Here is a 27,764-nt window from a genome sequence, read left to right as displayed (position 1 = left end):
GGATAAAAGCGTCTCCTCCGTTTCCTCCGCGTATAATAACGGCCGATATCCACAGGCGAGCGCCGGTCGGCGGCACTCGGCAGCACCGGGGTTAATCATGGCGCCGCGCTGCAGAGGCGTCAGGCGCGTTCGCCCGCGGCCGTGGGAGCCACTTGAGTAAATTCGATCTACGCGTGATCGCGTAAGGCCAACTTGACGATTGTCGCGGGTAGACCGACACACGGGTTCGACGATCGTGATCATCGTCGACTCCATCATCCTTTTCAGCCGCACCGCCCGCGCTTTTCCGCGACTCCCCTCCCGCCGCGCGGCATTGCGGCATACCGTTTGTTCTTTTTAAGCGTCGACGTGGCGAGGGAAGTCCCACGAGGAACGAACGAGACCTGCAGGCACGAGCCGTCGAGCGTCGAGCGCCGATCGGTCGTAGTTGGAAACGCGGCCATATTTGCGCCGACGTCCGCGCGGCTGATATTTGGAGCGGAAGAGGAACGCGCGCGAGAGTATCGAGGGCCGCCGCCGTCGCCGCCGTATCGACGTCAGGTCTGCGCGGCGGTTTTTCCCTCCCTCTCCTCTTCCCCCTTTTTCTTGCGCCTTTTCTGCGTTTCCTAGGCGCGAAGGGCGAGCCGTATAATCTACAAGCTCCGCGGAGCGACGAGGGTTTTTTTTTCGCGCCCCGTCGTCGCAACGGGATCCGGGAAATCGTAAAAATCCGTAAAAATCGCGCTCGGCTGCTGGGGGGAAGGAGGGAGGATGTTACGCGACCGCGACCGGCCCGATTTCACGAGCGCGACGACGACGTTCGCGTGGCTCGGCACTTTATTCGCGACGACGAGGGGGATACATGCACGTACGCGTCCTCCTCGTTTCGCGGAGCTTATAGCGGAGTATTAACGATCGCAATAATATACGCGCGCTCCCGCTTTGCTCGATAGATCCGGCCTCGCGGCGCGACGTCGCGATTAGAGCGGCGACGGCCGAAGGAGGAGGTAGCGGAGGAGGGAAAGAAAAAAAAAATAAGACGATCAGAGATCGAACACGCGCGAGGCTGAGGAAACGCCGCGCGGCCGCGGAGAACGCTCTGGGAAATCGTTGCGCGGGATCGTTTTCTTCAATTTTTCCAAATTTCACCGTCGGCGCCCGGCGGCAAAAAACAAGGGACAAAGAAAGTATGGCGGACCACCACCATTGTGACCATTGCCGTTGCTGCCGCATGTCCGCGTCGCTTCCATTGTGAGGAGAAACCAGAAACGGAACAGACGTACGCACGCAGGCATCACGCATAGGCACGTACGTACGTCCGGTTGGTATTTCCGTAACGCGAGAGGCGGAATTCGTTCGGGCCAAGCGTCCACGGCGGCTAACGGCGACGATGACGACGACGACCCAAAAAGAGAAAAAAAGAAACAATATTGTTGCTGCGATCCAGCAACAAAATACGACGCGGAAAGCGGCCCAGCGATGTGGTGCGGCGCGCCATTGGTGGACCGCGCGGTATCGCTCCGATAAAGGTTTTTAATCGCTCTTGACTCGCGAGAGTCGAGAGCGGCGTCGGACGGACACGGTCGAGGCGTTCGCGAACGAAAGCGTCGTCGCCCCCGTCGTCGTCGGTGCCGTGCGACGCGTGAGCCGGCCGCGAATGCGCCAGCAGCAGTGGCGGAACTTCTGCTGCAGAAGCATAGCAAGACTGCAGCAGGAGCGCGCGCGGCCAGCAGCAGTAACGGCGGAGCTGCAACAAACAGCGAGGTGCCATAAGTGTACGCGTAATCTTTATATTGCCAGGCGCGAGAGTGGCGAGAGACCAGAGTCCGACGATGACGATGCCTCGCGCTGGACGATGCAGAGAACGTGGTGAATAATTATTCCTGCGCGGAGGAAGACGGAAAGAGGAAGAGTGAGAGAGGGAGAGGGAAAGAGAGAGAGAGGTATAGAGCGCGCGCGGCCATGTTTCCTGCGGCGGGCAAGGGCGAGCGAAGAAGTCTGCGCGGAAGCGCGCGGCTCTCGTCCAAGATGTCGGGAAAGCTGCCCCGGTTGCGTGCCCTGCGACCGCGGCCGCAGCAACAAAGGCGCGCGAGAACGGGGCCCGTTCTCGCCGTCGGCGTCGCGACACCGCGACCGGAAGGTAACCTTAAAGGGGCCGTCGCGACGAGTCACGAGGTGGAGCACGATGCGAAGCGGAGGCACCACGACGCGAAGAAGGGCACGGCCGGCGCTGTGAGCCAGGCGAGCGTGATGGACGAGGAGGACAATGACGACGAGCTGACGATGACCGCCAGCGTCGACGAGGAGGACGAGGAGGCGGAGGTGGAGGAGGAGGAGGAGCGAGAGGAGGACGAGGACGAAGAAACGATCCTGGACGTCGATGTCGACGTCGACGTCGACGTCGCGGTGGATACCGAGGAGACGATCGACGTAGAGGCGAGCGAGCAGCAAGCGTCTTACGAGTGCAAGACCTGCGAGCCGTCCAAAACGCTGCCCAGTATCAAGGCCTACTTCGAGCACCTGCGAAAGGAGCACAAGTACAAGGTAAGCATCCCGCGAGGACGCCGTTGCTCCAAATTTACTCGAATTTGTCACGCTACGTGTTTGACGCTCTCTTTCTCTCTCTTTCGTGCTTCTTTGACAATTTCTTTCTTTATTTTTTTTCCTCTCTTTTTCTGTTTTTTTTCCCTTTAAACATGGCCGTTTTTAAAACGGAAAGCACGACGACAATCGAGAGACAATTCCGTTTTAAAAACGGAAGGTGGTTTCGATAGCTACGCGTGTCCGCGCGTCGTTAGGGACGCGGTGTGTTATACCGTGTTGCGTGCATTATTTTTTTTTGCGCACGTGCCGCGATTTCGTTTTAGCGCGTAGCGAACGACGTGTGCTAAGTAAAAAACAATCATATCGAGACACATTGCTCATAGGTCGCAGGAATATGTTTTATTGTAATTTTTAGGGCAAAAACGGGCACAGTCCAGTCGAAAATCGTTGCCCTGCGTGTTCGTATGTCGCCGTGAACGTGAAAGATCTTGAAAATCACCAAAGAGTGCACCATTTGAAAAGAAAATTCTTTCGATGCGCAAAATGCGCGTACGTGACGCACATCAGAGCGCGTTATACTAAGCATGTTAAATATCATTCTATGCCGATGATCAAGTGCGCGGCTTGTGATTTTAGTTCAGCGTATAAGGTTTGTTCCTCACTATACTTGGTTTCCCAGCGATGTGTTTAATGCGTATGAGAAACTTTCCAGGGTTTCGAAGGAAGCTTGCGCGTACACTTTGAGATTATATACTATATAGATTATATGTATGCCTTTTTTGACGCTGTTTTTCAGTGGAATCTAGAAAGACACATGCGGAATCATGGAGGTGGAGGTGCTTTCAAATGTCGTGCATGTAATTTTACCGCTGATATCCGTCAGAGCTTAACGGTGCATGAGTCGTATCATCATGACCCACCTGTGGGTCAGGTCAACCGCAAAAGTACGAACGCTTTCGAACGTAAGCCACGAAATAGTCCAAAACGTTATAATCAGGTATTATAAGCACGTATATATACACGTATAATTGTTATTTCGTTCGTCAGAACGCACCGCGTAAGCACGTCGTATAACGTATTTAATGTCCGCTAGGTTGGAGCCAGTGACTTTCGAGAAGCGTTAAATAAAAACGAAAGTACAACCACGTCGGCCAGTTCCTCCGCGTCGTTCGTGTCGGATCACTCGTTACGTTCGTTAGACGCTAAGAAAAGCGCCCTGGCCAGCGCGGAGTGCATCGCGTTAAAATGCGAGGAGAAAGGCTGCCAATTTATAACAGCCTGGGATTCCGAGATGCAGCGTCACTTAGCGGAATGCCACGCGCCGGTTGTCCCGTCGAAGCCGAGAAAGCCACTGCCAATGTTGATTCCACTGAGCCTAGCCCCAGCGAGCCCTAAGTCCAATAACGCGCACGGTAATAGCGGTCCACCTACGACCCTCCTAAAGGTTCCGCGCGTCAGAGTGAGACCTGAACTGGCGCAAATCGCGAGAGATACGGAGCTGGCTAAGATGTACGGGAACAAGGAGGTTGGTTGACACACGTTGTTTCCTTTCCTCTTGAAAAGTATAAGGGTAATAAATATAATACGTGACGTCTTATCGGTGCTGGCTGTCATCTGTTTTTAGGCCGCGACGTCGAAGAAGAATCTCAGCACCGCGGCTGGTGTATTTGAGAGAAAGAATGCCTCCTTCTTCGATAAACTGAAGGAAAAACTAACGACGACAGCGACGTCGATTAATAACGGTGTGCCGGAGGTAGCTGTAAGTAGTGAGACAGACTTGAAATGCTGGTGTACGTTTAAAGCTAGTAGCATGGAAGAGCTAGCTTGCCACAAACAGACACACCACACCGCGCTCAGCGTATCCGTGGGCACGACACGTTGCCCTAAGTGTAGAAGACGTTGCAAGAGTACCGCTGATCTCCATACGCATATGCAATGCTGCCATTCGCGCAACGACGCAACGCCGTCCATCGATAGTAGTTTAGAGAAAGTAACGAATCGCTCAGACGTCCGCATGACCTTGTACCGTGACGAATACTCTTTTCCGTCGCACGTGGATTGGGACGCGAATCTCAGAGGACTAAATTCTTCTGGACCTCCGGTACGGTGCTTGATAACAATGATTTGTAATAAGTATATACGATAAGAGAAAACCACTGCGCAACCGCGACTTTAGATGCGAACGTCGCGTCATCGTCAAGTCTGTATAAAGCGACTGAAGTTTGAACAGTTCGTAGAAGGCATTTATGAGAATTCTTGTATGAATTAAATTCTTGTTGCTATGTAGATATTCTTCTATTTTGGCTATGTGTTTTATAATTTCTCGTTTCTGTAAATTAGTTAAACACCTATGAGTGTTGTTGTTGGTATTGCTAGTATTGACACAAGATACTTTGTTTGACTACAAGATACTTTGTAGGAGTATGCATAAAGAAGCTCTATGTAATGTATCGCGAAATGGTGAGCGTTGTTTAGAAACTAGAGCGAGCCTCGTTGTTTTTCTTTTTATTTATTATTAAGAATGTGCTTTACATATTGCATAGTGGATGTCGAGCATCTCTCTATCTAGCTCGTTACTAGCTCATTTCTAGTTTTTTTTACTGGCAGTCTTCTATTTATTACGATAAAAAACTTTTGTCAGTTTGAAGGTGGTCCGACACATCCGAGTGGGCGGCGGGTATTCAAATGTCCCCATTGTCCGTTTTGGGCTTCCACCGCAAGTCGCTTTCACGTACATATAGTCGGTCATTTAAACCGGAAGCCGTTCGAGTGTTCAATGTGCGCGTATCGTTCTAACTGGCGATGGGACATCACAAAACATATTAAGCTTAAAGCGGCTAAAGACGCAGTGCATACGAGCGCCAGAGTGCTCATGACGGATGAGACAGGTCGACGGAATTATTCCAAATATAACAAATACCTCGCACAGGTGAAATAATGAATCTCAGTTACATAGAATAATTCATTGCCCTTATATCTCACATCGATGCGATAATTTTAACGAGCAACACCATTACGTGCCTTGTGAAAAGGATGTACGATGAAAGAATCTCGGCACCACAATTTGGCCACGGCGCACGGGCGCTTGATCACTATTGCATTGTGACACTTGTTATAAGCATATTCTTAGTAATTGATAGACGAAGGATATCGATCCTATCTTTCCCTACGAAAGTTCGATCGATGCTTTCGAGAGTTCTGTATGAAAATCGAACGAAACGTTCGCCGGTTTATCATGAGCGCGATACAAAATTTTTCATGTTGTAATTTGACAAACGTATTTCATGACATCCGACATCTCGTCTAACGCGTTCCACGCGTGAAATTCCGTTTACACGGCACAATGTCTCTGCTTCAGGTAGAACAGCAGTCGTGGGATGAGGATCGCATGGAGCAGCGTAGCATAGAGGAAACGAACTCGGAAGAATCGTCGACGAAGTTGTTGATCGTGGGCAATAAAGAGTACGTTCCGATAACTGGTTCGTCGTCACAATCACCAGTCACAATTTTACCGTCGAGCGAGGCAAATCAGAACAGTCATAGCGTAGACGTGAGTCTGCGACCTCCGCCACCGCTCAAAGCAGCTCAAATCAGAAGTCGCGGGCAGTCTCTGTTGAAGAATACTCCTATCACGATGCATTTCACTACCCCTAGTGGTGGTGGCGCGGTCTCCATATCTCCAGCGATGGATGAGAGTAAACGCACTCAGTGGAAATGTAAACGTTGTAATTATCGAGATACTAACAAAAATAACGTGTTGTTACATGTTAAATCTCATTACGAATCTGCTGATCACGAGTCTATCGAAGAAAGGGTAAGTTCTGTATCGTAAAATATAACTTCTTGTGATTTTAGTGGTCGAAGTTGTCGCGCTTATACGCGAATAAGAGTTTAAATGAGAAATGCTACGAAAAACAGAAATAATATCTTAGTAAAAATAGTTAAATATTATAGCGCGAGCAATTTAGACTTAAAAATATAGTAAAAGTTCCACGAACTGTCCGTCCGACAGCTGTTACCACGATTGTAAGAAGTTGATATAGAATAATGTGAGATCTTTCTTTTGCTTTCAAATTTTGTATCCGAGTAACTAACTCATTCTAATTTGATGCACTACTTCATCTTTCGCAGAATCCATTTGGTTGTGGGGATTGTCCGTTTTCAGCATCGGATGCTGCCACTCTGTCTCTTCACAGGATGCACCATCGGCCGAACTTAGAAGCTATATTTAAATGCTATCTTTGTCCATACTACGTTAGTACAAAGGCGTATGTGTCGCTGGTAACTTGCTTTATTAACATGAACGCTCCGTTTTTTTTAAATGTATGACTTAACCCTAAAATATCAATTATTTTCTTTTGTGACATTAAGAGATACGTGCTAATTTTCTAATTTTTATCAATAATAAAAGATTACGATGTTATGACATTTATATTTATAATATACATATCCGTGTTGTATAATATCGTATATATAAGCAATGGTGTGATACAACATGCAATACAGCTGCTCTATTCGTTGTGTTACAGAGAACTGTTGGAGCACGCTAGGCTCCACGGGGAAGAGCTGGCAGCTATGCATCAGCATAATATAGATCTCCAGTTTTCAAATTCCAAGAATCAATCGCAACAAGTATCAATTTCCGAAAGCGGTAAGTTTTACAAGTTGCACAATGCACCGAATGTACATTCGTCCGTTCGTACGATTTGTATAATTCTTACAATTCGTACACTGGGCATTTGTTGTAATCTAAACGTTTGTTACAGGTGTTTCTCAAACGAAGGACGAATCGTCTATAGAACAAGTGATTCAGATAACGTCGCGCAGCAACGTAACGGCGTCTTCAAAAATCGCGGGAGCCCAGCCACAACCACCCCCACCACCGTCGCTACTCCTGGACACTCGTGCCTTTTCAGACGCTCCGCTGGTTTGGGTATCGCGGCTAGATGGCACCCTGACGAAGATGCTCAAGTGTCGCCATTGTCCGTATGTTTCGTCGCGACGTGCGGAAGTTCGCGACCACGAGACAATGCATGTAGACATGCCAACTCACGGTCCCTTGATCGCCTGCACGGATTGTAGCTTCACCTGCTCGCGTCGTGAGGTCATGATCGCGCATACAGAAATGCATTCGGGATCTCTCGGGACTGTTCACTGTCTCGTCGATGAGACGCGACCTGATGCCCAACAGGTGAGCGATCTGGCCACTTTACTTGGCATGGCGCACACTCCCGTGCTGGGCACCGAGCCCGATCTGCAGGACTCGCGTCTGGTGCATTGCTGTGGCAAGTGCCCGGCACGGTTTCTGTGCGAAAAAGAGCTGCGTATCCACTTGCGTTACCACACCACCGAACTGGCGTATTCATGCCAATGGTGTTCGTATGCAGCGCGCCAGCCGGCGCATCTATTGGCTCATCAAAAGGCGCACTCGACGGAGTATCAGGAGCGCACCAAGTATCTGTTGTCCCTGTACGGCCACTCGCAGCGTTATCCACCGCCCGCAACAGCGTGCGTCGAGGCGGAGAATCGGGAAGACAATGACAGCGTGCCGAACGTCGCGTGGATCGTCGTTGAAATCAACGAGAACGCGAATGCCTCGTACAACAGTATCAACGGCACGATCGTTCAGAGGCCCGGGGGTCAGGTATTCACGTGCGCCAAGTGTCCGGCTCGTTACTTTAAACTGGATGCTTTGGAATACCATATGACGCTTCACGGTTCAAACAATCGGTTCAAGTGCAATGACTGCGATTATTCGTCGAAAACGGCACAAAATCTAATGAAACATCAAGCGGTGCATCGGCGGCATACCGAAACCACCGAAGTGACTGCGGAGGTACCGTCTACCATCACTACTACCACCACCGCCGACTCTGCTCCGACGTCCTCTCCCGGGTCGCCACAGCAGTCGTCACCGGATCCGCAATTCGGTATCTTTATGCGCGGCAATCCAAACTTCGTTTATCCTGGTTACCTAAGGAACGGCCGTCTGAAGGAAAAGCGCTATAAGTGTCACAAATGTCCGTCCGCTTTTGAAAAGCGCGAGCAATATAGAGTTCATTTGACCCTGCACGGTGCGAAACAACGTTATCGCTGCGACACGTGCGACTACTCGGTCAAATACTACGCGAATTACGTACAGCATCTGAAGAAACACCAGGCGAACGCGGAAGCGCAGGCATCGCGCAGACAGTTCGAGGACGATCGGATCTCGGTCGATAACGACAGCATCACCGACATAGTTGCGTCAAAATCGTCGCGCAAGTCCTTGCGATCGTCTGCCACTGCTGTTAACATGCTCGCGGTATTGTCTTCCGTTAACAATGCGTCGAATGTCAATAACAACGCCGCGATACAACCCTCTAATCAGGACAAGCAGAGTTTTTTATTGATGCAAAAGAAGGGCATTATTTCGTCGACGGGTGAGGCCGACGCGGAGACGATACGCTGCCAGAGTTGCCCGTTCTCCACCAGCGACAAGGACGTCATGGACGCGCACAAGCGTCGTCACGGCATCGAGCGCATGACGCCGCCGTGCCCGCATTGCGACTACATTCCGCGGAAAGACGAGAATATCGGTGAGCACATCAAGCTACACTTCACGAGGCTGTACAAGCCCGAGTCCTATCTCATCGTCGAGCTGCTAACGCTGACAATGGAGAAGGTATCCGCGAACAGCAAGAACGAAAAGGGTCAGCGGTTGAAGGAGCTATTGTTCAAGGAATGCGCCGACGGTAGATTCCTGCCACTCGCCGAATCGATCAACTCTCTTTCCTTAGGTACCTCTTCTACAATAAAGTCTGTCAAGGAGAAGGTCACTGTAGATCCAAACACGGGCGAGACCAAACATCATCGTGTTGCCACGTAAATCGAACCTTTATCTAGCGATCGCGATCGCGCGATTATCCGCGATGGTGTTTATATGCCTTTTTCTATTTACGAAGCTGGTTCGAAATTGGTAGGCGATATAGTTGACTTCGCGAATAGATTATTATTATTATAGATTAGTGCGCATTGTAAAAATCAGCGATCTTATTTTTGTTTATAGTTAACGAATGTTACATCAGAATTTATTGCACGTCTTATTTCTATATGATTAAATAAAAGCGTATATACATATAAAGATTTGCATTTTTCGACGACAATGTACACGCAGCGCTCTTTATCCAATTACATTTGTTTCTAATTTTTTTGTATTTTATTATTGATTAGGACATTGTTCAGTAACTTCGAATGTATTTGTGAGCATACTTTATGCGAAGTTAATACATTTGTACGCCATATTTTGTTAACATGTTGGCTAACAATGGGCAGGAGATACATTGAATTCTAAAATATGATGTAAATTCTAAGTGGTTTCTATATTATTGAAAATTAAAAAATAATTGCAAATCTGTAATATTTTAAAATGTTTAGAAATCTCAAGAGTGATTAACATTTGAGTTTTTAAAGTTTTGAATATACTTTGAAAGTCAATGATGATTTATCGTTAAATTGGCTCCATGCAATGTGACAGTATGTCACAATCAAGATTGATTAACTGATTGACTTTTTATAAAGGTATATATATAAACTTTCAGAAATTTCCACTTGATATATATTTTAATCCTCTGTCTGTATACGTGGGTCTGTGGCGTTCGAGCCAAAATGATATCTGCTCGTAATTGTAAAACTTGCAAGCCTGCCAGACAATATTAAATAAACGATCATTGTCAAAATGACTATAAAATTGTCAATTGCAATATGTAGACAGAGATGTTTTGTGAATTTTTTTCAGATTTTTCTAAATACTTTAAAGTAAGGAAAAATAGTGTTAAACGTGACAGACCCACGTATACACTCCACAGTGCAAAAAAAAAAAAACAAACAAACAGACAGAGGGTTAATGTAATTCGAATACATATATGCAAAACAATTTAAAGCAGTTTGGTTATATGTATTCGAAGCTGCAGTTGAAAATAGTTTCGGACATATGTATGTATATTCGAAGCAATACGAATCTTTAGTGATTAAAATGTTAGAAAATTTTTAAAGAGAATTGGATGCCCATCTATAACAATGGCTATTAGGTAACGCATGACACGACCGTTATTGTAAATATTTATTTGAAGCCTTATCGGTCTTGTACAATACATGATAATAAATGCTCATACTGTATATACATATATTTATTGTTGTTTCATCTAAAAATATATTTCATGCATTATATTTGCAAGACTTTGACATATTTTGCAAACTTTTGCCGAGCTTTGCCGAATTAAAATTTCCTATTTCCTTATATGTATTATGTACAACAAATAAAAGAAGAGAAAGTATTAAAAAGCATTAAATGTATTGATCAGCCGAATCAGAAAAATAATTCTGTTTTAATATATTCATGTTATATAAGTCAATTATTTTGTAATTCCAGTTTCAACATTATAATCCAACAATTTTTCCTTCGAGTGCAGATAATGGGAGTAGGTGCAAAGAATGTGGTCCCTTTAAATCTACACACACACATAATTTTTCTAATCATATAATAACGTGTAACATTACGATTCTAATTTCTATATACATATATATGTATCTTTGTTTTTCCCTTATTTTTTCTCTATCAAATTCTAAGGATGACTGATCAAACCCCGAATAATTTTTGGGATAATTAACTTATATCAAGTGTATTAATACCTATACCTACTATTATGTCACTATCACAAAAAATCATTTTTTACATAATTTAACACATGAAAAAGAAAATTACAGGATTACGGATAATATAGTTTAAAATTTAACTTCTTAACTTTTATGTGATATAGTTGGATTTACTTATGTTCGTTCCTAGTTCTAAGAATTTAGACAAAACAGATTAAAGTTAACCTGCATTGACAGCTTGATCATCGATCAAGTTAATCGGAATTTTGGGGGAAAGTGCTTCGAACTCCGAGCACGTGCTACGTATCCATTTTCCTTCATCAGGGGTTTTTTTCAAGTTTCTCGGGTGAAGAGGTTAGGTGCCTTGTACGCTACTTTTCCTTCCTCACGTGCAAAAGGGGTTAACCTAAGAGGTGTAGAGTGAGCGCAGAGACCGCGGAGCACTGGAGCAGACGGTTGTTCACTGACGGGGATGTCGTGGGTGTTGCGTCTTGCCCTTGCGTCGCGCAGCGGCGAGACCGAGACTCGAGATCAATAATAAGGATTGCAGCGGCGCGGCGTCGCGCATGACTGAATTATTTTGCGAATTGCAACAATCCCGAGGAGGTTATGACGACGACCGGGGACCAGGTCGATCCCATATGATCCCGTCGTCTGACTCGCGGGACGGATAGAGAAAGCGGCAGCCGGTGTTCACGGTCCTCGAAGGCAGACGACGACGACGGCGACGATGTTCGAGGGGGCTATAGCGGCATTTTTGAACCGCCTGCTGGGCAGGTACGTGGAGGACCTGGACACGGAGCAATTCAACGTCGGTATTTTCTCCGGGGATACGTGCCTCACCGACCTGAAACTGAAACCGGAGGCTCTGGTATGGTCTCTGTTTTTTTTTTTTTTTTCCTAATAATTCAGAAGCAATAAAAAGAATTAAAAATATAATTGAATATGTATATGTACATCCCTGACGCGTTTGTCTTTGCAGTATCAATTGGGATTACCTATTAGAGTAGAGATCGGCTTGATAGGAAAAATTATTTTGAAAATACCATGGTCTGGACTCTTCTCGCAACCCATTGTGATATGCATAGAGGTACTGAACAATCTATATATCGCAATAATAAAATAATATAATATATTGTGTTAAATATATAATAGATAATATATAATAGAATTATATTGTGTATTAAAGTATAAATGACAAATGTTTCTTTGTCTTCTTAAGGATGTATACGCAGTAGCAGTACCTGCATTATCCGGTCCATACGACCCGGAGATACAGAAACGTTTGATGAGAGCGGAAAAGAAGAAGATACTTGAGGATCTTAAGGAAGATGAAATATTTAGAGCTGGTAGTTAAACATTTTTAATCTTATTTATAAAATGCTTTATTTAGAGATTTATTTCACTTGTATTAAGATTTGATTAGTGTCTATATCTCGTCTACATATTAATTAAGTTCATATATAAGAAAAAGAGAGAGAAGAAATTATCAAAATTTTGTAACTGTAATCAGTAATAAATAGTAAATAGCTTTTCAGTTTGATGTGTATCTAATTGTAAATTAATCTATATAATTTTTCTTTTATAGGTCTACCTCCCCAACTATTTGATGGTCTATTGGCGTCAGTCACGAAGAACTTTCAGATTACTATAAATAATGTACATATTAGATATGAAGAGAAAATATTGCGCAACTTCCTCTGTGCCTGTGGTATATGTATACAAAGTATATCCATAACGACTACCAACAAGTAATTTGATAATGCATATTGTCACGTTTCTTTCGGTTGTGTGTGCGTATCCATTATCATAAGAATTAATAAATTCCAGCAAATGGAAGCCCGGGGTGTGTGCTACAAATTCGCAAACGGTGTACCAGCTTATACGCGCGGAATCGCTCAGTGTGTACATGGATCACGACACTGAATCCTGTATAAATGTCCAGGGTAATTGGGACTTGTCCACTTTGCTCGCATGGAAGATCACGATGCATCGAGCCCTGCAGACATTCGGAATGAAGAACAAGGAGTTTCAGTTTTGTATGTTTGAGATATTATTTGTCGATGACGGAGTATCGGTATCTTGTGTTCGAAATAAATATTATTTCAAGTTCCGTCTTGTATTTAACGAAATTCTTTTTTTCACAAGTGTTGAAGCCCTTCACGGCCAAGATTAAAGTCATCATACACAAGGGTACAGAAACGCAAGCTTCACGTATGTTAGTCGATATTGTACTGCAGGATGTAGCGATGCAATTATCCGAAGCGCAATACGCCACGTTTTGTCATATTTATGACTCCTTGTTACGTGCTACTATTAACAGGTGAATTTGTGCAACGCCTAATATTCTTTCATTTATTTTAATGACATATTTTTAATAAATAATTACGAAACTAGTGATTAAAAATTAACGATGTCTACAGGCCACATGCTAAATATCGTCCTGAGAAAAGCGTATATGAGGAACCGTCGTCTTGGTGGAAATATGCGTATAATTTTGTTTTGAATCACTATATTAAGCCGTATACTTGGTCGCATATAGCCAATCACAGAAAAAATTATAGAAAATACAAAGAGGCGTGCATCCAAAGTTTGCAACGACCAAACGATACAGAGTTGAAGCTGGATATGCAAAAACACGAAGACAACTTGACAATATTAAATATCGTAATTGCGAGAGAGCACGCTAGACAGGAATTGAGAAATAAGGATATTGAGCGAGAGTGCCAAATCACAACAATGAGCCCATCGGAAGATGTCAATGCAGAAACTGTATTACCGGATAACGATCAAGCACAAAATATAACAAATCAATGCAACAAGAATGAACATCAAAACTCATTGCTCGGTGTAACAGAAAATTCATCTGTTTCAAAGATAAAGTCGGGAAAGACGCTAAAACAGATTGGTAAGCACATTTAGATCATTCTCTTTTTTATTTAATACCAATTAACAGAAAATTGTTATAAGAAATACTTGAGAAAAATTTATCTGGTGAATCTTTTGGTTTGTTTGCAGATTACAAGTTAAACTTTACTTTGGCAAATTGCTGTCTGAGCCTCTTAAGCAAAGGCAAAGAAATGTTGATCGTAACCGTCACACAATTTCTGACAAGTATTGAGGCACGGCCTACGTTATTAGCTTTCAAGATATCTGTTCGTGCTGAAAGCTTCGTAGTTGAAGCTATATCAACTGATGGCGATTTGGTTCCTCTGATTACAGTGGATAATGTGTTAACAGGTAATGCGCCTATTTATCTCTGTAAGCGATTTATAAACTCTATTGCAGAGGTACTAATTATAACTATTATGTGTGACAGGGAATGTGTCCACATATTTTTTGGCGATAGACTTTGAGAAAAATGGATTGAATATGGATCCTATTTTTGAAGTAGCCGTAAAGCTGGAAGCTATCGAAGTGACTTATCATCATGTAATAATGCTTTTATATATTTCTTTAAATAATATTTTGTCTATAGTTTCTGTAAACCTGACTTAAATTGCTTTTCAGTTTGCCATAGTGGAAATTATAAATTTTTTCAAATTTAACACTAATTACCTTCACGATACGATTCGCGGGATATACAGACTGTGGGACTGCGTCAAAAGAAGATATTTGAACTTTGTGGACGACATCGTCTCGCAGACATTGAGAATCAGCTTCAAAATAGATATAAAAAGTCCTTATATTATATTTCCCGAACACGGATCAATTCAAAAGTACGTTTACTACATACGATTGTAGGACTAGAAAAGACAGAGTGCACACAAATATTGTTTTATATATTATGTTTACATTTTTTTTTGTAGAGGAGGGCATATACTCGTTCTGGATCTCGGTAACATAACGCTGACCAACGAGCTTCAAGCAACGAATTTGCAATTGGAAGATGCCACTCTTATGGAGCTAGAAGAATTACTCTACGACAGACTCAATATGGTGTTCTCCGGCGCGCAAATTTTATTTTGTCATTCAGGCGACGATTGGCGGTCGGCGAGGAAACGGAGTGACTCGGAGTATCATTTGTTACCTAAGCTGCAAGCAAATGTGACTATTTCATACAGTATTAGACCCGAATATCGTCAACTACCACGGTAATATGCCACCTAATTGCGCCACAATCCTCTGTTTATGCATTGTTTCAACGTACAATATTCCACAGGACAAAACTCAATGTACACATTTCAAACGTGAAATTGAATCTATCGGAAAGTAAACTACGACTATTGACATATTTTTTGAATAAATTGCTAGTAGTATACGAAAACAACATTGAGAAGTATAAAGCTACCTTAAAAAATTCGATTTCCGGTCGAAAGTCGAGTATTATTTTTATTTCAACGAAAGAATTGATGAAAGTACAATCCAGTGTATGCTTGCCATCTGTCACAATAACGCATAGTGATTTTAAATCTGTCATTAAGGAAGTTGTAACTAATGTACCAAAGCTTGATAGGTAATGATTTTATATATCATGTAGATATTTAAATATTGTATGCATTTCGATAAAATAATTCCAATTTTTTAATAGGAGTGTCGTCTCTTCGGAAGTTAGTGAAGAGGACTTGGAATTATTATCTAAAACGATCAACTTGTCCGGATTTGATGATAATATATCTCCGTGCAATCACATTAATTTGTTACTTCGATTTGCCATAGGAGAGGTAAATATAGTTTCATTAAACATTCATATTTTATCCTATGAAGAGACGTGTGTCATTGATATTGATTCGAAATTTAGTTCTCCGTAAATCTGGAAGATATGACAGATAGCCGAGAACAGCCTTACTTAAATTTGAGATTGCATACTTTGTATTATGAAACGGCTGTAATGGAATACGGTGTTGCTGTTCAGTTTGGCATTGGATCGATTTTTCTGGTTGATAAGACAAACGCTGGCGTTACCGGATCGTATCTGGAACTGATATCCACCGACGAATCCTACGAAGTCCTCGTTGTGTCGTATCGTAAGGTAATTTATGAAGATTTACGGTGCCCTAATTCGTAAATATTCATCGATTTTCTCTTCAGGTTAAATCAAATTGTCCCGATTTCAAGTCGCACTTCAAAAATATCGAACGCTCGTTGGTTGTAAATCTGCTGAATATCAACGTAAACTTTCACAGATCCGCATTGTTGAAAATGAAAGATTATTGGCATAAATTTAAAGCGTAAGTGAGACAATTTTTATGCGAGAAAAAATTAATCGTTTTAGATATTGTATAAAAACATCAATTCTTTAATTTTAGCGTGTGTCACGATACTCTCTTATTCAAGTACGCCGAGAAGACATGCAGTAATATTATGAAATGGGAACAGAGGAACACTGATCCGCCCATCCCACCGGGTACAAATATATGCTCTAAATATAAAAAGTATTTTTAAATACAAAGGTAACATGAATTAATTTTTACATTTTACTACTTTTTCAGGCGCAATTAAACTGAATTATTCAACCAGACTCAGCTCATTAGTAGTGCGATTCTGCGATAAGGATATAGATTTAATGGAAATTAAGATTCTGGGCTTGGAAAACGATTGTATCTACAATGCGAACGAGAGAATGGTGTTACGTGCACATCTCAGGAGCATACTCGCTGAAGATTTGATTGATGATACGCTTTACTCCAAAGTAATTGCCTTGAGTAACATATACAATCTTTTTTTTACTGCATAACATGCATACGTATTATATACATACAAGTATATACATATATCTATTTCAATTTTATTTAAAGATTTTGACGACCGACGAAGATAAGGTTTTTGACCTGAAATACGTGAGACACACACCAAGATTATACAAGTGCTCGGATATCGATACAAATCAAGATGATGTGATGTCAGATGGCACTTTCAAGCTTTCCATTGGACGAATAAATTGTGTGATCATTTCTAAAATTCTCTATGATTTACGGGTATGGTATATTTATTATTTATACACCCGATATTTATTGATATAAATGCTATCGATACTTATTTTAGCTGTCTTTACAGAATTTCATAATACCGTTTACTTCCACGTATTATACTCGTTTCTTATATTACTTGAAAAATAAATTCGTTGGAGGGATTGAACTGTTTAAGAAGAGTGCGACAAAACTGCACATTTTTATCGACATACAAGGGCCTACTTTTTTATTGCCACAAAAGAAAGATGCCCCAAGTCTCCTGGTGTTTGATACAGGTAAAAAATTGTACTCGAAGCAAACACAGGTTGCAAATTGAGAGGAAATTCTTTTAATTTTATTAAAAAATATATTTTCAGGTATATTATCGGTTGAAAACTTTTTTAAGAACAGTGGGCAGTCAGTACAATCGAGCAAAATGACCGCTAGCGATAGCAATCCATTGATAATTGATAACATTTTGGTAAAATTGAAATCCATGACTGTGTCTAGAGCCATTATGACTCTAACTCGAGATCTAGAAGTCCAGGTAAAATTAGACATTTCAATTGATTTGGTTGCTATGGCAGATTGTTAAAATTGAAATAATATCACATAGATATAATTTCAGGAACCCATTATCGAACCTATACAAATTCAGTTGGATATCAAGAGAAAAACAGAATACCGTAGTATTATTGAACTTCAAACTTATGGTTTATTCAATATGCAAGGAGCTATTGATGTCGTAAATATAAACTTAAGTCAGAGGGATCTCAAATCTCTCATATCAGTGTGGCAAGATAACATTTCTAAAATACCGTTGCTTAAGAAAATCGGTGAGACCGAAGATAGAATTTCAGCGCAAGATTCCCAAAAGAATGCCAACCACGACGACGATGTTATGGTAAAGAAACTGGAAAACTTCTTAACGCACAATGAAACAGCACTGTGCGAAGTTAACATAAAACTTGCGTTGGAGGGATTGCAATTAAATTTATTTATGGATACAGAGGAGGTACATATATTAATGCCCTCTTAAATATTAATGTAGATTTTTATTTATGTATTATTTTTATTACGTTGTATTGCAGGTGTTGAGTTCTCCTGTGCGCGATTTAAATCACGGTTTGTGTAAGCTGAGTTTCGGAGAAACTATAAACACTTGGGATTTTTATAGCGACAAGAGTTTGAAAATGAAATTGTCTTTGCAAAGCTGTTTATTGCAGGACACTCGCAAGGACTCGGTCGTTGAGAAGAGGTATTGTGTCCCTTAATCATGTATACCGCTGAGAGTTAGAGCGATAGAATGCTATCGAGAATCATAATCTAATTTTTCGTTTTAGGATAATACAATCGCCGGCAACATCCTTAGAGAAGAACTTGGAGTTCTGTATTTCTGTGTCGATGTCTCCTATAGTCGACGTCACATACAGTCGTACTCAAGCAGAGGAAAAGTGTTTCGACGTTCTTATTCAGGACATACGAATTAATTTGTCTGTGCCTTTCTTGATGCACTTGGGGCGTTATTTTCTAGATTCCTTACCCGGCGAACAGATAGAGAAAGGAATTATCAACCACGGATATGATAATAATAACCAGACGGTAAATATAAATCTATTCAAATAATTAGTTCATTATGAGAAGATTTTTAATATTCTATATTAAAGCACTCTTTCCTTTACATACATCTCTATCTTATCCTTAAAAATATTTTATAAATATTAATAATCGAATTAATTTTTCAAATTTATTTGATTTCAATCAAGAACCGGAATGCTTTAAACGCAGAAATTGACAAATTAAATCGCTCCCAATATTTTAAGGAGCAACCAGGTAGTTTCTCTATGTGCATGCATATGTTGTATATAAAAATCGTTCTTCTATTTAGTAGCAATATTATATGTAAAACTCTGTACAATCTTAAATGAAGAAAACAAAATGAATAATTCTAATGTTTAGGTACTTCTATATCAATTCGAATACAAAAACCAGATATCTTTCTATTCGGCGACTTGGAGAAGAGTAGCACGCACGTGATACGAATGCAAGCGGAAGTGTTTATCGAAAGTAGTAGACATAGCCGGTCCTCTTCGATAGTCTGCACTCTGACTAACGTCAATGCCAAGACTAAAGGACAAGGGAATTACGAGTCACCGTGTTGGTTGTTACGTCCCTGTGATGTAGAAATTTGTAAAAAGAAGTTGTCTTGCGGTAATGAGGAAATTACCGTTGCTATAAATGGTATTAATATACATCTATCGGCGGAAGTAATCCATACTTTTATCGACGTAAGTATTATGTAACTTAAACTGGATCTGAAATATGTAATTTTTAATTACGAAATCTAGAGGCTAAAACAAAGACTGAATTTATTTCTTAAAGTATTGAAACAGTTAAAAATCACATTATACTGCTAAATATATAAACTATATTTGAATTGATTATGTTATATATTATTTATATCTATGTTCTAGATATTAAATGAAGCATCGACTTTCTTGAATAGCATTAATTCGAAACCAGACGACGGCAGTAATCAGAATGCAAATGCGCATAATAATCTTTGGACCCCAAGAAAAGTTTCTAGTATACCGTACAAGAAAACCGACGAAGGTAAATCACACATCTCACATACATCGCAGACGTATTCTATTTGAATTCTATCAACTGTTTATGTCCATTTAAACACCAATTTATATTTTTATTGTATGCATTATTTAGGCGAAACGGAATTGTATCGTCGTCGACGCGATCATGTAACATTTAATTTGAGACCCGTGTTAATATGTTTATTGCTGGAAATGGAAAACGCCGTAGGAAGATTTCCAGTAATGAAAATGGAGACTATCATCACCGCTACCGTTAATGATTGGCGTAATAATTTTCACTTCGAATCTAATGTAAAACTTCACGCATTCTGCTACAATAGGGCTCGCCAGAATTGGGAGCCATTTGTGGAGTTTTACACGAAAGATGACGCAAACTATAAACCATGGGAATTCACTATCAAGGTTACTAAATATTATCGTACCGCACTGTATATATGCATTTAATTATTTATTAACATAGTTTTTTTGTACCGTCCGCAATTTAATTTCTTCAGATATATCGAGGCGAAGCGAATCTGATTAACTCCAATTGGACGGATCCTTGCCATCACATAAAGCAAGATCCGATGAAAGTGAGAAAGAGATACGCGCAATATAATGGGGAGGATATGGCAGATATGACATTTATTGGACCTGACGCTGATATGATTTCGATCACAAGAACAGGTGAAGTTATTCATCCATCAACTGCATAGAAGTGTTACTTGGTCCATCGGATTTTTTTAAGTAAAAAAAATATCTTTTTTTAATAAACAGATCCTGAAACCTACGTGACATATGAGGATGAATCTGACACGGACGATGATGAGAGCGATACGAAATTAACGAGGATTTCGAGTTATCTATTCAATAATAATAGCGACGACGAAGAAAGCGATTCCGACGACTCGAGTACGAACGAAGACGAGGAATTTGAATTGATACTAGACTGCAATCCTGAATGTTGTACGTAAATTCGGAGTCTCGTGCGAACGTATTAAATCTTAACTGTTGATGTTAATGTTTTAATATATCGTACTTTTTTTGCATAGATAATCCCGTCGCACGTCCGCCGACGAAAACGACTCTCACCGCGCCGTACATCATTCTATGTTCGGAGGAGAAAATTAATATTACCATAACGCAAGACATGATCGCAACGTGGAACGCGATGTCGAACGCGTTCACGCAGGCGAGGGTTGGAATCCCGTTTGTGCCCACTAACGCGCGGGAATTGACCGTGCTGAACGACATAGGTCACGCGAGTCGAGTGGAGCTGCTTGTCCAAGAGCAGGTGGACGGGAACAGTGACACGCGCGTCGTAGCCGCGTACAGTTTTCACGACGGTAGCTCACCGGTCAGTGTACCCAGCAGTCCTGAGAACGAACAGACGGATCTCACGAGTCCCCAGTGGGCCGGTAAAGAAACCACTCTGATCGTATCGGAGTGTAAATTTTTCCCCATTGACTCGCCAGTCAACATCTACAAATCGATAACCGGCGAACTCCTTCGTGTCGTATTTGAAGGTAACTTTTGCGCAAATATACCCCAAAAGTCATAAATACACAGATACAAATCAGTCTTCTATGCTCAACGCAGGTTTCGAAGACGTGTTGGTGTACTGCCCGAAGAAAGAAACGCGTAATCTCGTATCACTTCGTCCGGTGAGACACGACGTTCGTTATTACCTGGTGATAGAGGCGACGATAAACAGTTATTTACACCGAACGATTTGCGTGCGATCTCCGTTACAGGTAATGCGATCTCGCTTATCCGCTCATTTAGCGTCGCTCCTATCTTTCGCTGATCGCACTATGTATTTCAGTTTCGAAACGAGACCTCGTATGCGTTGGGACTTTATTACAAGAAAGCGGTGATAGACAAATTGGGCCTGACGCTAACCGGCGAAACCACGAATCCTTTTGATCATAATGTGAGAATGGCGATCATAGAACCTGACGCAACTTATAACATTCCTCTATACATAGCGTATCATTGCCCGATACACATTCTTCCTGCATATCTAGAGTAAGTAAAATCTCAAGTATCACGGCAACGAACTTGTTTATAAGAGAAATAAGATAATGTGTACGTTATACTAACGGATATATTATCTGTAGGAAGTATCAAGTCAGTGACGAAGGGATTTATTGGAAAGATTTAAGGGGTACAGCAAATGCATTTAAAGACGTGTGCTGCGAGGCGAAAGGCGACAATAATCGTAATGTATTCTGTGTCAGGGCGATATGCACGGAACTCCCGTTAATGACTCGTCCCTCCGGCTGTCAAGTGCCGAATTACTTGATAAATATCGTACCACCTGTTATTTTCAATAATCAATTACCCTTCGTCATCGATGTCGGTATACCTGGCATCAATTACGAGGTGAAAATCGAACCCGGGGAGAAAATTAACATGCACTCTCTGAATCACAGCAATAGCGTACAGTTCGTTTTCAAGGTACGTGGAATCATCTTTCGAAAGAAGCTATAGTCGTACATGAATGTATTTCGCTGCATCGTTTAATTACATACCGTCCTAATAATTTTATATAGGTACACAACTATTTAGGCACGTCTTGGATGGGCGCGGTAAAACTAAATATGAATCTAGAACGCAAGTTCGTGTTGATGTCTGCAGACAGCGAGTCGGACTTAACGAAGCCTTTTTTGCTGTGCTTAGAATTGTGCAAGATTCTCAGTTGGAACATCATTATACAGTCGCAGTATTGGATAATAAATAAGTCTGGCTTGCCGTTGTTTATCCAGGTAAGCCAAACGACGTCGCGGCCTGATTCCTACGATAACAAATACATGATTTATTAATAACATTCTTTTTTTAGGATTGCCATTCTCACATAACGTACGAAATGCCGGAAGAGGAGTTAATGGTGTTCTCCCAAAAGAACAATAAAAGGAGCATGGTGCGATTAAGGGCCCATCAATCCGAATGGTCAATGCCATTTGGACTGGACGGGATCACATCGATGTCGTTGATCGTATGTCGCGATATCGAACGCGGACGAAAGTATCAGATCTTAACGGAGATAGAGAGCTCCCGTTTGTCGCCGATTTTCACGAAGATTATAACGTTTCTACCGTACTTCTTTATTTGCAACAAAACTAAGAGGGCCTTGAGGTTCATGGAGGAGAATGAAGAGGCCGATCTCTGGAACGACCTCTTACCCGGGCAAGAGATGTCGTTCTGGCCCGCCACTGAGTCTATGAAGATGAAAATAAAGTGGAGGAACAGCCAATTGGTCTCGCAACACTTCGGTATTACGCATGTGGGTAAAACTGTGCTGAGAATGGATAATGGGGTAAGATAAAAACGCGTGATCGCCTGTTATGGAGAAGTGGTCTTTATGAAAGTCTTTGTTAAAGAAGAATTTCATTTAATTTATGTAACTTAAAAGCTTCTTACAAAAACTTCATAATTCGCAGTCGGCGCTATGTGTGGAGATCGAAGGCGGCGTCAGTGCTCCATACCGCATAATATTTCGGAGATACGTTACCGGCGACATACCTGTGAGAGTGGATAATCTCTGCGACAAATTGTTTCTGAAGCTGAATCAAGTTGATCTAGGCCAAGTCGCGCTGCTGAAACCGTTTCAAAGTTTGCTGTACACTTGGGACGATCCTACTCAGACCAGAGAATTGATCTGGAACGTTTACAATAATAACGCGGCCGGCTACAGAGCGCTATTCGAGACGGTAGTGGAAGAAAATATCTCTATCTCTAACTTAATATACTTTTGCTCAAATTTTTCAATTTGCATTCTTTGATCCCTAAGGAAGATTAATTTTTCAATCTAGTTTTTAGAAAAATTTTAATTTCTTTGCGTCGACTTATTGCTTGACGTTAACACTTGCATCTGTTTTCAGGACGGCTGCGGGCACGAAAAGGTGTCCTTCGTAACCATCGAACGACGCCACAGCGTGTCTCATTCTTCCGTCACTCCCAAGTCACTGGCGAATACGAAGTCATGGTCGGAGGACACGAGTGGTGTCAATCACGTTCCCAGCGCGGAAACCGAGACGAAGTCGCAAACGTTAGAGGATATGCATCAGGATGAAGCGGAGGTTTACTGGGTGAGCTACATGGAAGGTGAACAACGTGTGCTGCTATTCACGCAGCACAAGAGCGTGTACCTGAAAGCGAGGAGCATTATCGATCCCGAAGCGAGCAAGAGAGAAATATTCTTGTCAATCGCAGCTATCGGAATCAGCGTTGTGAGTGAAGAACGATCCTGCGTATTGCTCGTTAACGTTTCAGATGTGTGATCAAAGATTAATCTATTCTCTTTCGTAGGTTGTACAGGAATCCAATTTGCATAACGCCAGACGGGAGTTGCTGTACGCCAGTGTGATCGACTCCACCGCGCATTGGGAGCTTTACTTTAGCAAACGATGGAGAAATCTGTCGCTGGAGCTGAGCGCCTGGTTAGAAAATAAATACACGAATTCGGTGAAGACGGCGCAGCTCGAGAATTTCATTGACGTACGTCCAATGTCAATCTTTAAAACTATATTGCGAACATGTCATCTATTATGAGAACTTTGAGTTATAGATTCCGTTCGATTTTATAGTAATTAATAAAGTATATAGAGGACTGTGTTATCTATTACATAAATACATCTTAAGTGATATGTATTAAATAATATATAGACTATATCTTGTTTAGAAAGGAATAATATTTCTATGTGTTGTAAACTGTGATTATTTTTTTTGCGTATTGCACAACAAAAACACGTCTCTAACAGACTTTTCCAAATCTTTTGCAGGTTGACTTCACAAAAATGCAGATGACCAAACCGTTCTTCGGCAAGTTACGAAGGACGTATTCGCCAGGTATCTGGTTGCATTGCAGGGAATCCACGACGCTTTGTTATTTGCAAGGATATGTTCACAGGATACAGGTATACGAGTAATACATATGCATATATGCATACGTTTATATGTGTATATATATTAAATTTCTCCGTCTTGCAGATCGATAATCAATTGAGCGAAACTACCTTTCCGGTAGTTCTGTATCCCAACTTGCAAAAGACTTTTGTGAATTATGCTGGAAGCCGCAGATTGAAACATTGCTTGGAGTTCTCGTATCTAAAACAACGCAAATTAAGGAGCATTATTTACAAGTGCGTGTGCACAAATTTATGACATTATCGCTTGTTAATGGACATTTTTCATGATAATTTTCGAACGACATTTTTCCAGAGGGATATGTGTCATCGTCAGGGAGTTTAATTTGAATCTAGAAGAGGCCTTTCTCTGCTCCTTGATCAATTTGGTACCCAGGACACCGGAAACTAAACACTCGATCGCCGCGAAACTCAGGAGAGATGTGTCTAATATGCGCGTTCCTTCGCTTCGCAAAATTGATAATGTAATGCCTAATCTCGTATGCAATTTAGGCACATTATAAATACATGGACTTTGATTGATTTACACGTATGAATCGCAGGACACAAACAGCAAGAGCAGGCATTTAATAGAACAGATATACATCTCCCCGATGGTATTGCGCTTGAAATTATTGGCCAACCCGGATGGATTTAACGCGCGTAACTTCAGCAATGTGGACGGTTATAACAATGTTCTTCGATTTATTTTCGAGTATGCAGAGAAGGGTACGTTTGAGAGGGACGTTGAATTCAGGTGAGCTAATTGATTACAATTTGATATAACTAGAAGGTGCGCGGTAGTAAATTTCATGATTTTGTTTGCTTGTTTAGATTGCTCGATTATCGAAAGAGTTTCATTGCCGTGAACAGAGAGCGATTCCTCTCGCATCTTTCGCGCGTTTATGTCGCGCAGATTATGGAACAGTTTCACGTGTTGGTGCGCTTAACTACCGTCCTGGGAAATCAGTATGGCTACAACTTTAAGTCATCAGGGAGCAATTTCTGCGAGTCGGATTTGGTAAGCAAGCAAAAACGATATACGTCGCGAATGATACATCTTTCGTTTTTCTATTGAACACGACGCTAATTTACGGTGAATTTTTAGTTATTGATGTGCGGAGACGAGTCTGCGGAGAGGCTGGCGCACGAGGTCGCATGCGAGCTGGGACATGCTACGCCCGACGGTATGCAAGCCTCATTTTTAAGCGGCCACGACGGTCACACACTTCATTACAAGGTAAACGTACGGCTATAAAGCTGTGCAGAGGAACTAAAAATTTAGCCGCTCCTTAATCGAAAAACCTAAGTAGCTCGTATCTGTAGCGAGCTTTTAATCTTCGACATTAACTGTCTAACGATAAAATTCTTCATTTTCATTAAGTAAAGTCCAATAGAAATTGAATCGTCGGCTACAAAGAAAAACTTCAATTTGATAGAAAATTTTGGCTCTTGGTACTTGCCGTTGAAAATACTCATAGGTATTCGTAGAAATATTTTGTGAAAATAGGAACTGAAACCATGTGTTGTATTTCGTTTCAGATGAAAGATACGAATTATCGGAATCCAGATGTGCCGCCTTCAGCGTTTTTAGTCGATCATTCATTCGTTACAGAAATTGATCTGGAGACCTCCGGCTTGATCACTACGTCGACGAACAGTGAGTAAATCGTTGCTGTTCGTAATGTACGAGTGGATGTAAGTGGGATCATACATAATCGTGCTGCGCACATCTGTTGATACGCTCATTGCTGTTTCATTTCCGGCTCCGACGTTTTTATTAAATCTCTTGCAAATGACAGGCATTCATCGAGAAGAATTAAGATATTTCTTCAAAACGTTGGGAAAGAAAACATCTATGCTGTTCAAGGCGGAAAGCTCTTATTCGAATGTAATAACGGACATGATAAAAAGGTATCAGCTCTATCAGCACTTATTTTCTCTCGTCGTGCGTTTAACGGCGTTTATCTTAAAAGCGAATTATCTGTCTTGCAGGGCGCAAGAAGTGGGTCTCGTAACCAGAATGCGATTGCCGCGGTACATTAATCCACATTTTGTGAGTATTGTCGGGACGATAATCCGCGACCTTCCAATCATCTTTGTATCATTAACAATTAATATCGTTATTTAGGGTGTGGAGTTGTTCTCGACGCACAAAGCGAAGGGAGCGTACTTGTTGAACGCTATAAGTAAAGGGCATTGCATTCAGAACGATTCTTATTGGGGACACGCTGCGCTCCATAGCGACGGGAAGTACATTACACTCGTATCTTTGCAGTAAGTCTAACAATAATTATTACGAAATGTCTCAGAAACGTCTTTTATCCACGGATCTTACGATTAATTTGAGGGCGAGAGAGGGAGGCTAGCTAAGCCCGGAACCTATACAGTATGAGTCGAATTCACTGATGCGTTGTGTTTTAATATTGTCTTTCAATATCGACGGCAAAAGATCTTACGAATAAAATTATTGTCGCGTTAATTCCCTCTGATCCAGAAATGTAAAAAGAAATAAATCCTCGGATCTTTTTCAGGCGGATATATTACATCGAGAAAGCAAATGCATGGGGATCGTGGAACGTGAAATGGACTTTAGAGACTAATCAGTTGCTGTCACCACCAACCATCGCCAAGAACAAACTTGTTTTGCATATAACAGAGGTAACTATTCCAATCTACCCCCAAAACTGATTTAACACAATCATGATTGTCTAAATACAGAGAATTTAGATTGCTCGAATAATTAATTAAAAATGCGCAACCGCGTTAAACAGATTCAAATTCTAAATTCAACACTAGGATATCAAGAGTAAAAATGACGGCACTCTAGGGTTGATCGATCGATGTTCATTAAAGATCGCATTAAATTTATTCCTAGACCGAGGAAGAGACGTCGTCGTCCATGGTAGATTGGTATGTGGAGAGCGAGGCCGCGGACATCCTGGAATGGCTGTGTCGCAAAATGAACAACGCAATGATCCTGAACATGGAGAGCAGCATTTGTTCCAAATGAGAATGTGGAGTTTGTTGACGAGGCCACCGTAAGGAGGAAACAGAAGAGAACAAAGAGGATGAAGAGATCAGTGTATTTACATATTTAGTTCGGCGTAATAAAAGTCTATACGGTGAATGCACAAAAAAAAGAAAAAACGCTATATATATATGTCTCTCTAATGCCCTACACTTTTTTATTATTATTATTTATCATTATTATCATTGTA

At 41.7% G+C, this 27,764-nt stretch overlaps 2 protein-coding genes across 11 annotated transcripts; both read left to right on the top strand.

Moving 5' to 3' along the window:
• The first annotated feature begins 784 nt into the window (after nt 1–784).
• Nucleotides 785–10,690, top strand: LOC139825292 (uncharacterized). Of its 7 annotated transcripts, none has more exons than XM_071797909.1 (11): nt 785–1,166; nt 1,780–2,523; nt 2,939–3,172; nt 3,320–3,520; nt 3,617–4,048; nt 4,148–4,624; nt 5,165–5,452; nt 5,882–6,337; nt 6,655–6,791; nt 7,053–7,174; nt 7,290–10,690. In XM_071797909.1, exons 2-11 carry the CDS (start codon nt 1,942–1,944, stop codon nt 9,389–9,391), a joined length of 5,031 nt encoding a protein of 1,676 aa, XP_071654010.1. In that variant the 5' UTR covers nt 785–1,166; nt 1,780–1,941; the 3' UTR covers nt 9,392–10,690. The 7 variants fall into 7 exon arrangements, with proteins under 7 accessions (XP_071654010.1, XP_071654008.1, XP_071654009.1 ...); XM_071797907.1 differs by having other exon boundaries at nt 785–1,287; XM_071797908.1 differs by having other exon boundaries at nt 785–1,300.
• An 877-nt stretch (nt 10,691–11,567) lies between these two features.
• Nucleotides 11,568–27,689, top strand: LOC139825288 (intermembrane lipid transfer protein VPS13A). Of its 4 annotated transcripts, XM_071797896.1 has the most exons (50): nt 11,571–12,028; nt 12,140–12,247; nt 12,380–12,506; nt 12,746–12,908; nt 12,988–13,196; nt 13,306–13,480; nt 13,581–14,065; nt 14,176–14,397; nt 14,477–14,589; nt 14,668–14,876; nt 14,967–15,251; nt 15,320–15,613; nt 15,689–15,821; nt 15,899–16,129; nt 16,189–16,328; nt 16,407–16,504; nt 16,590–16,789; nt 16,896–17,075; nt 17,155–17,344; nt 17,426–17,595; nt 17,677–18,063; nt 18,140–18,306; nt 18,392–18,650; nt 18,815–18,881; nt 19,008–19,336; nt 19,523–19,661; nt 19,770–20,059; nt 20,152–20,323; nt 20,414–20,602; nt 20,689–21,162; nt 21,236–21,390; nt 21,462–21,664; nt 21,757–22,096; nt 22,192–22,404; nt 22,479–22,955; nt 23,080–23,349; nt 23,521–23,868; nt 23,948–24,136; nt 24,421–24,555; nt 24,629–24,780; nt 24,860–25,028; nt 25,107–25,300; nt 25,378–25,564; nt 25,652–25,783; nt 26,086–26,203; nt 26,346–26,457; nt 26,539–26,599; nt 26,675–26,820; nt 27,078–27,204; nt 27,422–27,689. In XM_071797896.1, exons 1-50 carry the CDS (start codon nt 11,888–11,890, stop codon nt 27,554–27,556), a joined length of 10,209 nt encoding a protein of 3,402 aa, XP_071653997.1. In that variant the 5' UTR covers nt 11,571–11,887; the 3' UTR covers nt 27,557–27,689. The 4 variants fall into 4 exon arrangements, 3 of the variants coding, with proteins under 3 accessions (XP_071653999.1, XP_071653998.1, XP_071653997.1); XR_011735506.1 differs by lacking the exons at nt 26,539–26,599; nt 26,675–26,820; nt 27,078–27,204; nt 27,422–27,689 and having other exon boundaries at nt 11,568–12,028; nt 25,652–25,730; nt 26,086–26,241; XM_071797898.1 differs by lacking the exons at nt 26,539–26,599; nt 26,675–26,820; nt 27,078–27,204; nt 27,422–27,689 and having other exon boundaries at nt 11,568–12,028; nt 25,652–25,730.
• Nucleotides 27,690–27,764: the final 75 nt, after the last annotated feature.

Source organism: Temnothorax longispinosus, chromosome 2, assembly GCF_030848805.1.
Source record: "Temnothorax longispinosus isolate EJ_2023e chromosome 2, Tlon_JGU_v1, whole genome shotgun sequence".
Classification (NCBI taxonomy): Eukaryota; Metazoa; Arthropoda; class Insecta; order Hymenoptera; family Formicidae; genus Temnothorax; species Temnothorax longispinosus.
The sequence above is the reverse complement of the archived record's forward strand: the minus strand, read 5'-3'. Positions and strand labels throughout refer to the sequence as shown.